Here is a 13,812-nt window from a genome sequence, read left to right on the forward strand (position 1 = left end):
CTTTCTGAAAAGAGTGCCATGGTAGTAAATTTGGCATGACATATATTCCTTGTGTTTTTGTGCCGTCATATTGTGCCGTGACAATTCGTGACAATTGATAGTTTCACCACTGGGTGGCCAGTGCATCACGTAACATAGCTTTGCACTAACATTGCTGTTAAATAGACACTGTAATCAGTAGGGCCAGCTTTAAAGTCTAATTGCTAATTGTGTAGGTGTGAAAATCTCAGTGTGAGAGGCCTTTGAAGTAGACTCCTTGGGGGGTACAGATTTTATCCTGGCTGGGGGATGTTACTATCAGTGACGTGCGGTGGGCACGTCCCTGCTTACTATACAATATGTTGCTCAAAGCACAGAGGTGAATGAAGTCTAAAGTGAAATTAAATAATAAGTTAATAAAAACCTTAGTGCTATAGAGTAAAAGAACATATTATAAGATTTTGCAATGATAAAATATTTCCAAATAAAGGGCCTCATTACGAGTTGATCAGACGAAGCTGCATTTTGCAGCCCGTGCAACCAACCAACCTCCGCCTATGGGGGTTGTTTTTTTTTCCATAGCAAGGCTTTGATCACTTGTGCAGGCCTGTTATGGTAAAAAATGTTGTGCAGTTTCTAAGTAGTTCTGGACTTAGGGGGTCATTACGACCCAATCGCAGCGTGTCGTCGTTCGCACAGCTGCAATCGGGTCCCTACTGCACATGCGCGACGGCCGCTATGCGCACGCATGGCTGTCGCCGGGAAACGACGCTGGTACCGAAAAAAGCGATCGCTGCAACGATCGCACGAAGATTGACAGGCGGAGGGGGTTCCTTGGCATCAACTCACCGTTTGCAGCCATTTTCGGGGAGTGGTAAGAAAAACGCAGGCGTGGTGAGAGAAACGCAGGCATGTCCAGAACGGGTGTTTGACGTCAGAGCCAGGACCAAACAGGCTGAAATCGATGCAGCAGGTAAGTAAGTCACTGTCACCCCTGCGCTGAGGATACCGCCGGCACTGCCCACACTGCCGGCACCCCTGCACTGGGGATGCCTGCAGCACTCCTGCGCTGAGGACACCTCCTGCACTGCCAACACTGCCGGCACTTTTGCACCTAGGACACTTCCGGCACTCCCACACTGCCGACACCCCTGACTGCTGACACTGCAGGCACCCCTGCGCTGGGGATACTGCCAGCACTCCTGCACTGAAGACACCTCTCGCACCGAGGACACTTCTGGCACTTCCACACTGCCGACACCCCTGAACTCCTGCACTAAGGACACCTCCAGTACTCCCGCACTGCCGACACTGCCGGCACCCCTGCACTGAGGACACCACCGGCACTTCTCGCACTGCTGACACTCCTGCACAGGGTATACTGCCATCATTCCTGCACTGAGGACACCTCCTGCACTGCCGACACTGCCGGCACCCCTGCACTGAGAACACTACCAGCACTCCCGCACTGCCGGAACCCATGAACTCCTGCAATGAGGACCCCGCCCGCACTGCCGGCACTCCTGCAATGAGGACACCTTTTGCACTGCCGACACCCCTGCCCTGCCTGCACACCTATTGCTAGCACTCATGGACTGAGGACACCTCCCGCACTGCCGGCACTTCTGCACCGAGGACACTTCCGGCACCCCCACACTGCCGGCACCCCTGAACTCCTGCAATGAGGACACCTCCCGCACTGCCGACACTGCCAGCACACCTGCACAGAGAACACTTCCGGCACTACCACACTGCCAGCACCCCTGAACTACTGCAATGAGGACACCGCCCGCACTGCTGGCACTCCTGCAATGAGGACACCTTTCGCACTGCTGACACCCCCGCCCTGCTGACACACCTATTGCTAGCACTCCTGCACTGAAGACACCTCCCACACTGTCAACACTGCTGGCACCCCTGCACCAAGGACACTTCTGGCACTCCCACACTGCCGACCCCCTGACCTGTAATAATTATGTAGACCATTTATTTTCTGTGCTGCCAGTGATTATAGAAAGAAATGGACAAGCCAGCTGCATGTAATTGGAATGGGTCATATTGTCGACAATAAGGTCACCCCTGAACTCCTGCAAAGAGGATACCTCCCGCACTGCCGACACTGCTGGCACACCTGCACTGGGGATACTGCCAGCACTCCTAGACTGAGGACACCTCCCGCACTGCTGGCACCCCTGCACCGAGGACACTTCCGGCACTCCCACACTGCCGACACTGCCAGCACCCCTGAACTCATGCACTGAGGACACCTCCCACACTGCTGGAACCCCTGCACCGAAGACACTTCTGGCACTCCCAAACTGCCGACACCCCTGAACTCTTGCACTAAGGACACCTCCAGTACTCCCGCACTGCCGATACTGCCGGCACCCCTGCACTGAGGACACCACCGGCACTGCCTGCACTGCTGACACTCCTGCACTGGGGATACTGCCAGAATTCCTGCACTAAGGACACCTCCTGCACTGCCGACACTGCCGGCACCCCTGCACCGAGGACACTTCCGGCACTCCCACACTGCCGGCACCCCTGAACTCCTACAATGAGGACACCGCCCGCACTGCAAGCACTCCTGCAATGAGGACACCTCCCGCACTACCGACACCCCCGGCCTGCCGGCACACCTATTGCTAGCACTCATGGACTGAGGACACCTCCCGCACTGCTGGCACTTCTGCACCGAGGACACTTCCGGCACCCCCACACTGCCGGCACCCCTGAACTCCTGCAATGAGGACACCTCCCGCATTGCCGACGCTGCCAGCACACCTGCACAGAGAACACTTCCGGCACTACCACACTGCCAGCACCCCTGAACTACTGCAATGAGGACACCGCACTGCCGGCACTCCTGCAATGAGGACACATTTTGCACTGCCGACACCCCTGCCCTGCCGGCACACCTATTGCTAGCACTCATGGACTGAGGACACCTCCCGCACTGCCGGCACTTCTGCACCGAGGACACTTCCGGCACCCCCACACTGCCGGCACCCCTGAACTCCTGCAATGAGGACACCTCCCGCACTGCCGACACTGCCAGCACAGTGAACACTTCCGGCACTACCACACTGCCAGCACCCCTGAACTACTGCAATGAGGACACCGCCCGCACTGCTGGCACTCCTGCAATGAGGACACCTTTCGCACTGCTGACACCCCCGCCCTGCTGACACACCTATTGCTAGCACTCCTGCACTGAAGACACCTCCCACACTGTCAACACTGCTGGCACCCCTGCACCAAGGACACTTCTGGCACTCCCACACTGCCGACCCCCTGACCTGTAATAATTATGTAGACCATTTATTTTCTGTGCTGCCAGTGATTATAGAAAGAAATGGACAAGCCAGCTGCATGTAATTGGAATGGGTCATATTGTCGACAATAAGGTCACCCCTGAACTCCTGCAAAGAGGATACCTCCCGCACTGCCGACACTGCTGGCACACCTGCACTGGGGATAACAGTCATTAGGTCGACCAATATTGGTCGACACATCAAAAAAGACAGTACGCAAACGAATAATGCATAGAATTTGCATAAAGGGCCCTTTACCTATCGTACTCATCATTTCTGAAAATGCTAAAAATATCAAAATTAGACTACCTGCTTAAATTAATTTGTTATATTTTATCTGCAACATGTACTTCACCCTAGTATTACATTTGTTATGCAATCTTTAAAATTGTTTTAAAAAAAAAAAGTAGTCACCTCTGCAACACTGTATACTGTTATTGTCTATGGATTGTACAAAGCATCCAAGTGATTGCATTCATTTTCATCATTACAGTATATTTATACTCTTTATTTGGAATTATTTTATCATTGCAAAGTCTTATAATATGTTCCATTACTTTGTAGCACTATTAGGTTTTAATTAACTTATTCTTTAATGTCACTTTAGACTTCATTCACCTCTGTGTTCTGAGTAACAAATAACTTCAATTTTTGCATTAATAAACTGAGGCTCTGAATTGCTAAAAGTTCACTGTTCATTTCAAATTCCAGGACAGCAGCCCTTCCCCCACCCAGAATACATGTTACTGTGCTGTATCTCTATCCCCCAAGGAATGTACTTCAAAGGCCTCTCACACTGAGATTTTCACACCTACACAATTAGTAATTGGACTCTAAAGCTGGCCATACTGTACATCAGAACGACCTGCATACGATCACACACACATAGCGATTTGGGCTGCTTTTCTAAGTGATTTGACTTAGTCACTTAGATATTCAGCACAAATCGCTATGTGTGTATGGATTATAGCGATAGTAATGCGCATCCCCACTTGCTTGAAAGATCTAGTCATCGCCCATGTTTTCTCTATTGCGAACACGGGCAGTGACAGATCGCTCAGCACACATCGCTGGTGCAGCTCTGTGTGCTGAGTGATCTTGCTGAGCCTGTATGATCACCGATATTGCTGGGCAGAAAATCACTCAGCGCACACACACTGAGACATTTTCCCCCTGCCCAGCGATGTCAGTGGGAGTGAATGGTTTTCCATAGCAGGACTCCTCCTGCTGAGGTGTCCTCAGTGCAGGAGTGCTGGCAGTATCCCCAGTGCAGGGGTGCCGGCAGTGTCGGCGGTGCAGGAGGTGTCCTTCTTGCAGGAGTTATGGGGTGCTGGCAGTGTGGGCAGTGCCGGCGGTGTCCTCAGTGCAGGGGTGCCGGCAGTGTTGGAGGTGCGGGAGTACTGTAGGTGTCTCTAGAGCAGGAGTTCAGGGGTGTCGGCAGTGTGGGAGTGCCAGAAGTGTCCTCGGTGCAGGGGTGCCATCAGTGTTGACAGTGAGGGAGGTGTCCTCAGTGCAGGAGTTCAGGGGTGCTGGCAGTGTCTGCAGTGCAGGAGGTGTCCTCCTTGCAGTAGTTATGGGGTGTTGGCAGTGCCGGTGGTGTCCTCAGTGCAGGGGTGCTGGCAGTGTCGGCAGTGCAGGAGTACTGGAGGTGTCCTTAGTGCAGGAGTTCAGGGGTGTCGGCAGTGTGGGAGTGCCAGAAGTGTCCTTGGTGCAGTGGGGCCAGCAGTGTTGACAGTGTGGGAGGTGTCCTCATTGCAGGAGTTCTGGGGTGCTGGCAGTGCAGGCGGTGTCCTCAGTGCATGGGGTGCCGGCAGTGTTGGCGGTGTCCTCAGTGCAGGGGTGCCGGCAGTGTTGACAGTGCGGGAGTACGGGAGGTGTCCTTAGTGCAGGAGTTCAGGGGTCCCGGCAGTGTGGGAGTACTGGAGGTGTCCTTAGTGCAGGAGTTCAGAGGTGTCGGCAGTGTTGGAGTGCCAGACGTGTCCTCGGGGCAGGGATGCCAGCAGTGGGAGGTGTCCTCAGTGCAGGAGTTTAGGGGTGCTCGCAGTGCGGGCAGTGTCCTCAGTGCAGGGGTGCCGGCAATGTCGGCAGTGCGGGAGTACTGGAGGTGTCCTTAGTGCAGGAGTTCAGGGGTATCGGCAGTATGGGAGTTCCAGAAGTGTCCTCGGTGCAGGAGTTCAGGGGTGCCGGCAGTGTGGGAGGTGTCCTCCTTGCAGTAGTTATGGGGTGCTGGCAGTGCGGGAGTGCCAGAAGTGTCCTCGGTACCACCAACCAAGTGCAAGGAGGACATCTCCCGCACTACCGACACTCCTGCACTGGGGATAGTGCCAGCCCTCCTGCACTGATTACACCACCTGCACCTCTGCACCGAGGACACTACTGGCACTCCCACATGTATTGGAGATATATTATTACTTCACAATTAGCTGCCGCTGCTGATATTCCCGTGTGCCTGATGGATAAATTGCCCTGCACATATGGATTTATTTATTATTTATTTATTACCAGTTATTTATATAGCGCACACATATTCCGCAGCGCTTTACAGAGAATATTCGGTCATTCACATCAGTCCCTGCCCCAGTGGAGCTTACAATCTATATTCCCTATCACATGTACACGCACACACATTCATGCTAGGGTTAATTTTGTTGGGAGCCAATTAACCTACCAGTATATTTTTGGATTGTGGGAGGAAACCGGAGTACCCGGAGGAAGCCCACGCAAGTACGGGGAGAATATACAAACTCCCCACAGTTAGGGCCATGGTGGGAATTGAACCCATGACCTCAGTGCTGTGAGGCAGTAATGCTAACCATTACACCATCCGTACTGCCCCTGATGTCCATGTTGCTGCCCACGGTGCTGTTGGAGGCTAGAGGTGGCAGGAGAAGCCACCGGCATCCGTGATTCTGCTGACCGGAAGTCGGACCCGGTCACATGCTCGTTGCCAGGGGTTACATGCTCGTTGCCAGGGGTTACATATGCTTTTTGCCATAGGGGTTACAGGGATCCGGACTGAAAGTCGACAGTAACTAGGTCGACAATGTCTAGGTCGACCACTATTGGTCGACAGTAACTAGGTCGACAGGTTGTCTAGGTCGACAGGTTCTAGGTCGACAGGTCAAAAGGTCGACATGAGTTTTTCACAATTTTTTTCTTTTTTTGAACCTTTTCATACTTAATGATCCACGTGGACTACGATTGGAACGGTAATCTGTGCCGAGCGAAGCGAAGGCACCATGCCCGAAGCATGGCGAGCGAATCGAGCCATGCGAGGGGACGCGGTGCACTAATTGGGGTTCCCGGTCACTCTACGAAGAAAACGACACCAAAATAACATTAAAAACTCATATCGACCTTTTGACCTAGAACATGTCGACCTAAAGACCCTGTCGACCTAGACACCCTGTCAACCTAGTTACTGTCGACCAATAGTGGTCGACCTAGACATTGTCGACCTAGTTACTGTCGACTTTCAATACCACACCCGCTTAGTACCAGGGGGTTACATGCTCATTCTGGGTAGCGCTGGGTAATGGTCTAGTAATACCCCTGGCATCTGTCTCCTAGAAGGGCTGTCTTCCATGCTGTCTGCATGGAATCTGCAGCTTCCAGTAGTAGGTAGAGCCTAAGCATCTATTGTGCAGGTGCTGCGCCCCCCCCAGGACTCAGCCATCCAGGCTGCAGCCTTATGGCTAATCAGGCCCTGGGTCTCATGTTTCTTCACCCGCTTGTATGGCAGACAGAGCACCCAGTCACTTATTATGGAGCACAGCCCAAGCACTGGACTGATTTGTGGCAGACAGGTGCAGCACTCACTTGTATGGCAGACAGAGCACCCGGTTACTTATTATGGCAGCACAGCCCAAGCACTGGACTGATTTGTGGCAGACAGGCACAGCACCCATTTGTATGGCAGACAGAGCACCCAGTGACTTATTATGGCAACACAGCCTCAGCACTGGACCGATTTGTGGCAGACAGATGCAGCACCCACTTGTATGGCAGACACTGTCGATCTTCAGACCGGATCCCAGTGAAATATATGCGGTATTGAAATACCAAAAATTCTCTCTACTCACACATTAACCACCAAACAATTGCTAAAAATGACAAGTATCAATAGTGCCTTTTAGTTAGTATCATAATTTCCATATCGAATCTCTGTGTGGAGTTTGTATGAACTCTCCATCAGCACATTATCAATCATAAGAGAAAAGATTTTTTCAAACATATAGGCAACATTGAGCCAGGTACATGTTGGAAGTTAGTATGAGAGATGTATTGGAAAAATATTAATACTTCACAATTAGCTGCTACAGCTGATATTCCCGTGTGCATGATGGATAAATTGCCCTGCACATATGGCTCATGGGGGTCATTCTGACCCGATCGCTGCTGCTGACCAGCCGCTGTGGGCCGTGTAGCGATGGGTAGCTCCCGGCCAGCACGCTAAAGCTGCGCTGGCCGGGAGCTACTCCTGAAGTACAAAAACATCGCCGCTGTGCAATGCTTTTGCACTTCTGCGGGGGGGGGGGGGGGGGGGGGCGGAACTGACCTGCGGGGCGGACTAGCCCTGTGCTGGGCATCCCCCCGCATGTCTCTGTTCCTGATCGTAGCCCTGCAAAATTTTGGAGGACTACGATCAACTCGGAATGACCCCCCATAGCTGCAATTTTGTTAGCAGATGGCCAAAACCATGGGGGTCATGCAGACCTGATCGCAAGCTAGGTTTTTTCGCTGCGCTGCGATCAGGTCATTACTGCGCATGCGTGTGCACCGCAATACGCATGCGCATCGCACGGGTACAAAGTGGATCGTTGCTGAGCAATGGATTTAACGAAGAATCCATTCGCACAGACAATCGCAAGGAGATTAACTGGAAGAAAACATTTGTGGATGTCAACTGACCATTTTCTGGGAGTGTTTGGAAAAACGCAGGTGTGTGCATGCATTTGCAGGGTGGGTGTCTGATGTAAATTCGGGGCAATCACTTTGGCCTGTTCGTGTCCGGAATTGACGTCAGACACCTGCCCTGCAAATGCTTGGACACGCCTGCGTTTTTCCAAACACTCCCAGAAAACGTTCAGTTGCCACCCACAAATGCCCTCTTCCTGTCAATCTCCTTGCGATCTGCTGTGCGAATCGATTCTTCGTTAAATCCATCGCTCAGCAACGATCCGCTTTGTACCCGTACGACGCGCATGCGCATTGTGGTGCATACGCATGTGCAGTATCGACCTGATCGCACCACTGCGAAAAAACCTAGCATGCGATCATTTCGGATTGACCCCCATGGTTTTGCCCATTTGCAAATAAAATGCTGCTAGAATCAGGTCAGAACTACTCCCTCTAGAACATGGGTCTTCAACCTGTGGCCCTCCAGCTGCTGTGAAACTACACATCCCAGCATGCCCTGCCACAATTTTGCTATTAAGGTATGCTAAAACTGAGGCAGGGCATGCTGGGATGTGTAGTTCCACAGCAGCTGGAGGGTCGCAGGTTGAAGACCCATGCTCTAGAATCTCTCTATCAGACTTTCTGCTTACGCAGTTTCTGAAAATGCCACCTGCTGTCTGAAAAGTGGTACTGCACTATATTTCAGACGAGATACACATGGCTCGCTGTGTATATCTTGAGAGGAAAGCTTATCTCGTGCCATGAACGGCAGGCCATGATACTTTTTTCAGAAAGGTAATAGTGGACACATCTGTACCAACAGTTCACATTTTCCATACCACCTAGCTGGTGCACAGGTGTAGTCATTACTAATTAAGATGTGCTGCATTCATTCCTAACTGACAATTCTACAGATATCCAGGAGGCCTGGAAAACATGAACTGTTGGTAGATCTCCAGGACCGGTTTGGCCAGCCCTGCCCTATAGCCTCCCCTGTTCCTCCGATACCATTGGTTTCACTTTCAAGAACTGGTTGGCCACTACGCTGCTCGTGCATGCGCACAACCAAAAGGGCTTCAGGCTGCCATCAGGTCTGAATTAGTCCCAATGTTTGTTCTTCGTTGGTCTGTAAAAATCAATAAAAATATGTTGCACTAAATCCAGTATTAGCGACTACCCCCCAAAATGGATGTTTTCGGGCAAATAGCCACAATTATTGTTTGATAAATGGGCCTTGTAATCTGTGCTCTATACAGGTTCCTCTTTGTCCTTCTCTTCCATCGTTTTTACATGACATTCCGTCTCTCTGTATGGGACAGGAAGAGGCAGAACCAGCCTGGATGGGGCCCGTTATCCTTTAGCAATAAACAGGACAGCAGTAAATAATGTGGGAATGCATCGCTGGGCTCCTGATCATGCGCGGTGCTGAAACACGCACAGAATGCTCTGCAAACAGTCAGACATTCAGCTCTGCAAACATGTAACCTGTCTGTCTTCTCAGGGACCAGGAGTCAGCTGCACTGTTCTGGAGATTCCTATTGGCCCCCAGCTATACAGTGAAGGTGTGCAGACAAACAAGGTATGATATGATTGGTTGGGAGGGTGTGATGTTATATAGTGGGTGACGCCTGTGGTGACACATTGTTATTTCCATACACAGACGTTGCAGTGTACTATGGATAGTATGAGCTCAATGGACATTAGTATCAATGGAACGCTGACACCAACTCACGCCTGGAAGGTAATGTGCACAATCACCGTACACACCATATTGTGTGTATATATAGATGTATGCTGTATGCGGAATGCATCGCTGTTGTCTACTTGTCGTGCAGGAAGTGCTTGTTACACAGGAAGTGCTTGTTATACAGGAAGTGCTTGTTATACAGGAAGTGCTGCAGCCATTGCTCAGTATGACTTGCAGGTAGTAAAGTCACACTTCTGCGGCCCTCAGAGTCCTGGGGATTTGCACACCGACTACTGTACATGGTATGAGAATTCTGGCTGTGATGGCTCAAGGTCAAGAAGAAATGGCGTGTATTCTGCTGTGCAGGACTCCCAGACAGGGTGCAGGCATATCCCTTGCTCAGCCTAGCCAGGGCTGACACATTTGTCTGTTCCGAGCAGGAGGAGCCAGGCACACTAATAACCAGTGGGAAATGTTATAATGGACAGACATGCTTATAATACTGCTATGCTATGCTGAGAGTATCCAGTCATATGCTGCCAGATTAGGCTGCACGACCAGTCCTATAAAAGTGCAGTTGAGAGAAAAGACAATCTGATGTATGTGTCCTCTGGCAGTATGCGCAGCAACATACACGCTGTGTGAATTGCGGCAGTCGCCATTCCCATGAACGCCACTAATGTCCAGCTTTCAATAAACGCTGCGATGCTTGTGGCACGCACGATCATTTTGCACACTGGTGCAGCCTAAAGCCGATGACAATCTTACACTGCACGTTCCAGCAGCCACTGCCCCGAGCTCACACTCTAGATGCTAGATCCATCTCAGGGCTGAAAGGAGTGAAATACTGACCACCATAGCAGATACGGAGACTAATAATGGTCCCAAGTGTAATATCATGTCACGTGATCCCCTCCAGTGCACCAAAACCCCTACTGACTGCTCTGCACTGTGCGCAGGATGTGCCAAACATGGGCCTCATTCTGCAGCAAATGCGAATTATCGTCACACTGCACAGGCATACACAACTATACACAACACAGTGCGCACGCTCCGCGTCTGGTTTTCATGATTGTAGGTATCTGCAAACACAGAAGCGATTGCATCCAGCAACAATAAAAAAAGTGGTGGAGGCGTGTCATTGGGATGGGTCCGCAATTCCTGTGCCCCGCGGCGTGTAGTGGGCGTTACATTCACAATACATACAAAACAGATTGCAGAATTTGCATATGCGTCAGTCGCGCAGACTGTGGAACTACCGATGGCAACAGCAAACATTCCGATGGTCAGGCTGATAAGTGCACAATCACAGGCAGCTGATGGTGTCACAGTGACGCAGGGGATGCTGTTAGTGCGCTGCATGCCTGATTACAGTGACGCAGCGGATGCTGTTAGTGCGCTGCAGGCCTGATTACAGTGATGCAGGGGCTGCTGTTAGTGCGCTGCATGCCTGATTACAGTGATGCAGGGGATGCTGTTAGTGCGCTGAATGCCTGATTACAGTGATGCAGGGGATGCTGTTAGTGCGCTGCATGCCTGATTACAGTGACGCAGCGGATGCTGTTAGTGCGCTGCAGGCCTGATTACAGTGACGCAGCGGATGCTGTTAGTGCGCTGAATGCCTGATTACAGTGATGCAGGGGATGCTGTTAGTGCGCTGCAGGCCTGATTACAGTGATGCAGGGGATGCTGTTAGTGCGCTGCAGGCCTAATTACAGTGATGCAGGGGATGCTGTTAGTGCGCTGCAGGCCTGATTACAGTGATGCAGGGGATGCTCGAAGTGTGCTGCATGCCTGATTACAGTGATGCAGGGGAAGCTGGTAGTGTGCTGCAGGGCTAATTACAGTGATGCATGGAAAAATGGCAGTGTGATGCAGGGGAAGCTGGTAGTGTGCTGCAGGCCTAATTACAGTAATGCAGGGGATGCTGTTAGTGCACTGCAGGCCTGATTACAGTGATGCAGGGGATGCTGTTAGTGCGCTGCAGGCCTAATTACAGTGATGCAGGGGATGCTGTTAGTGCACTGCAGGCCTGATTACAGTGATGCAGGGGATGCTGTTAGTGCGCTGCAGGCCTGATTACAGTGATGCAGGGGATGCTGTTAGTGCGCTGCAGGCCTGATTACAGTGATGCAGGGGATGCTGTTAGTGCGCTGCAGGCCTGATTACAGTGATGCAGGGGATGCTGTTAGTGCGCTGAATGCCTGATTACAGTGATGCAGGGGATGCTGTTAGTGCGCTGCAGGCCTGATTACAGTGACGCAGCGGATGCTGTTAGTGCGCTGCAGGCCTGATTACAGTGACGCAGCGGATGCTGTTAGTGCGCTGAATGCCTGATTACAGTGATGCAGGGGATGCTGTTAGTGCGCTGCAGGCCTGATTACAGTGATGCAGGGGATGCTGTTAGTGCGCTGCAGGCCTGATTACAGTGATGCAGGGGATGCTCGAAGTGTGCTGCATGCCTGATTACAGTGATGCAGGGGAAGCTGGTAGTGTGCTGCAGGGCTAATTACAGTGATGCATGGAAAAATGGCAGTGTGATGCAGGGGAAGCTGGTAGTGTGCTGCAGGCCTAATTACAGTGATGCAGGGGATGCTGTTAGTGCACTGCAGGCCTGATTACAGTGATGCAGGGGATGCTGTAAGTGCGCTGCAGGCCTAATTACAGTGATGCAGGGGATGCTGTTAGTGCACTGCAGGCCTGATTACAGTGATGCAGGGGATGCTGTTAGTGCGCTGCAGGCCTGATTACAGTGATGCAGGGGATGCTGTTAGTGCGCTGCAGGCCTGATTACAGTGATGCAGGGGATGCTGTTAGTGCGCTGCAGGCCTGATTACAGTGATGCAGGGGATGCTGTTAGTGCGCTGCAGGCCTGATTACAGTGATGCAGGGGATGCTGTTAGTGCGCTGCAGGCCTGATTACAGTGATGCAGGGGATGCTGTTAGTGCGCTGCAGGCCTGATTACAGTGATGCAGGGGATGCTGTTAGTGCGCTGAATGCCTGATTACAGTGATGCAGGGGATGCTGTTAGTGCGCTGCAGGCCTGATTACAGTGACGCAGCGGATGCTGTTAGTGCGCTGCAGGCCTGATTACAGTGACGCAGCGGATGCTGTTAGTGCGCTGAATGCCTGATTACAGTGATGCAGGGGATGCTGTTAGTGCGCTGCAGGCCTGATTACAGTGATGCAGGGGATGCTGTTAGTGCGCTGCAGGCCTAATTACAGTGATGCAGGGGATGCTGTTAGTGCGCTGCAGGCCTGATTACAGTGATGCAGGGGATGCTCGAAGTGTGCTGCATGCCTGATTACAGTGATGCAGGGGAAGCTGGTAGTGTGCTGCAGGGCTAATTACAGTGATGCATGGAAAAATGTCAGTGTGATGCAGGGGAAGCTGGTAGTGTGCTGCAGGCCTAATTACAGTGATGCAGGGGATGCTGTTAGTGCACTGCAGGCCTGATTACAGTGATGCAGGGGATGCTGTTAGTGCGCTGCAGGCCTAATTACAGTGATGCAGGGGATGCTGTTAGTGCACTGCAGGCCTGATTACAGTGATGCAGGGGATGCTGTTAGTGCGCTGCAGGCCTGATTACAGTGATGCAGGGGATGCTGTTAGTGCGCTGCAGGCCTGATTACAGTGATGCAGGGGATGCTGTTAGTGCGCTGCAGGCCTGATTACAGTGATGCAGGGGATGCTGTTAGTGCGCTGCAGGCCTGATTACAGTGATGCAGGGGATGCTGTTAGTGCACTGCAGGCCTGATTACAGTGATGCAGGGGATGCTGTTAGTGCGCTGCAGGCCTGATTACAGTGATGCAGGGGATGCTGTTAGTGCGCTGCAGGCCTGATTACAGTGATGCAGGGGATGCTGTTAGTGCGCTGCATGCCTTATTACAGTGATGCAGGGGATGCTGTTAGCGTGCTGCAGGCCTG

The 13,812-nt window shown here is 51.9% G+C and overlaps 1 protein-coding gene across 1 annotated transcript in view; it reads left to right on the forward strand.

Annotated features, from left to right (window-relative positions):
- ITGAL (integrin subunit alpha L) overlaps positions 1-13,812 on the forward strand; it is a 306,572-nt gene that overhangs the window by 235,418 nt on the left and 57,342 nt on the right. Inside the window, exons 30-31 of the mRNA XM_063933029.1 lie at positions 9,697-9,774; positions 9,856-9,936. Of these exons, the coding sequence (XP_063789099.1) occupies positions 9,697-9,774; positions 9,856-9,936 (159 nt within the window). The remainder of the gene's footprint in view (positions 1-9,696; positions 9,775-9,855; positions 9,937-13,812) is intronic.

The sequence above is a fragment of the Pseudophryne corroboree genome, chromosome 7 (genome assembly GCF_028390025.1).
Source record: "Pseudophryne corroboree isolate aPseCor3 chromosome 7, aPseCor3.hap2, whole genome shotgun sequence".
In the NCBI taxonomy this organism is placed as follows: Eukaryota; Metazoa; Chordata; class Amphibia; order Anura; family Myobatrachidae; genus Pseudophryne; species Pseudophryne corroboree.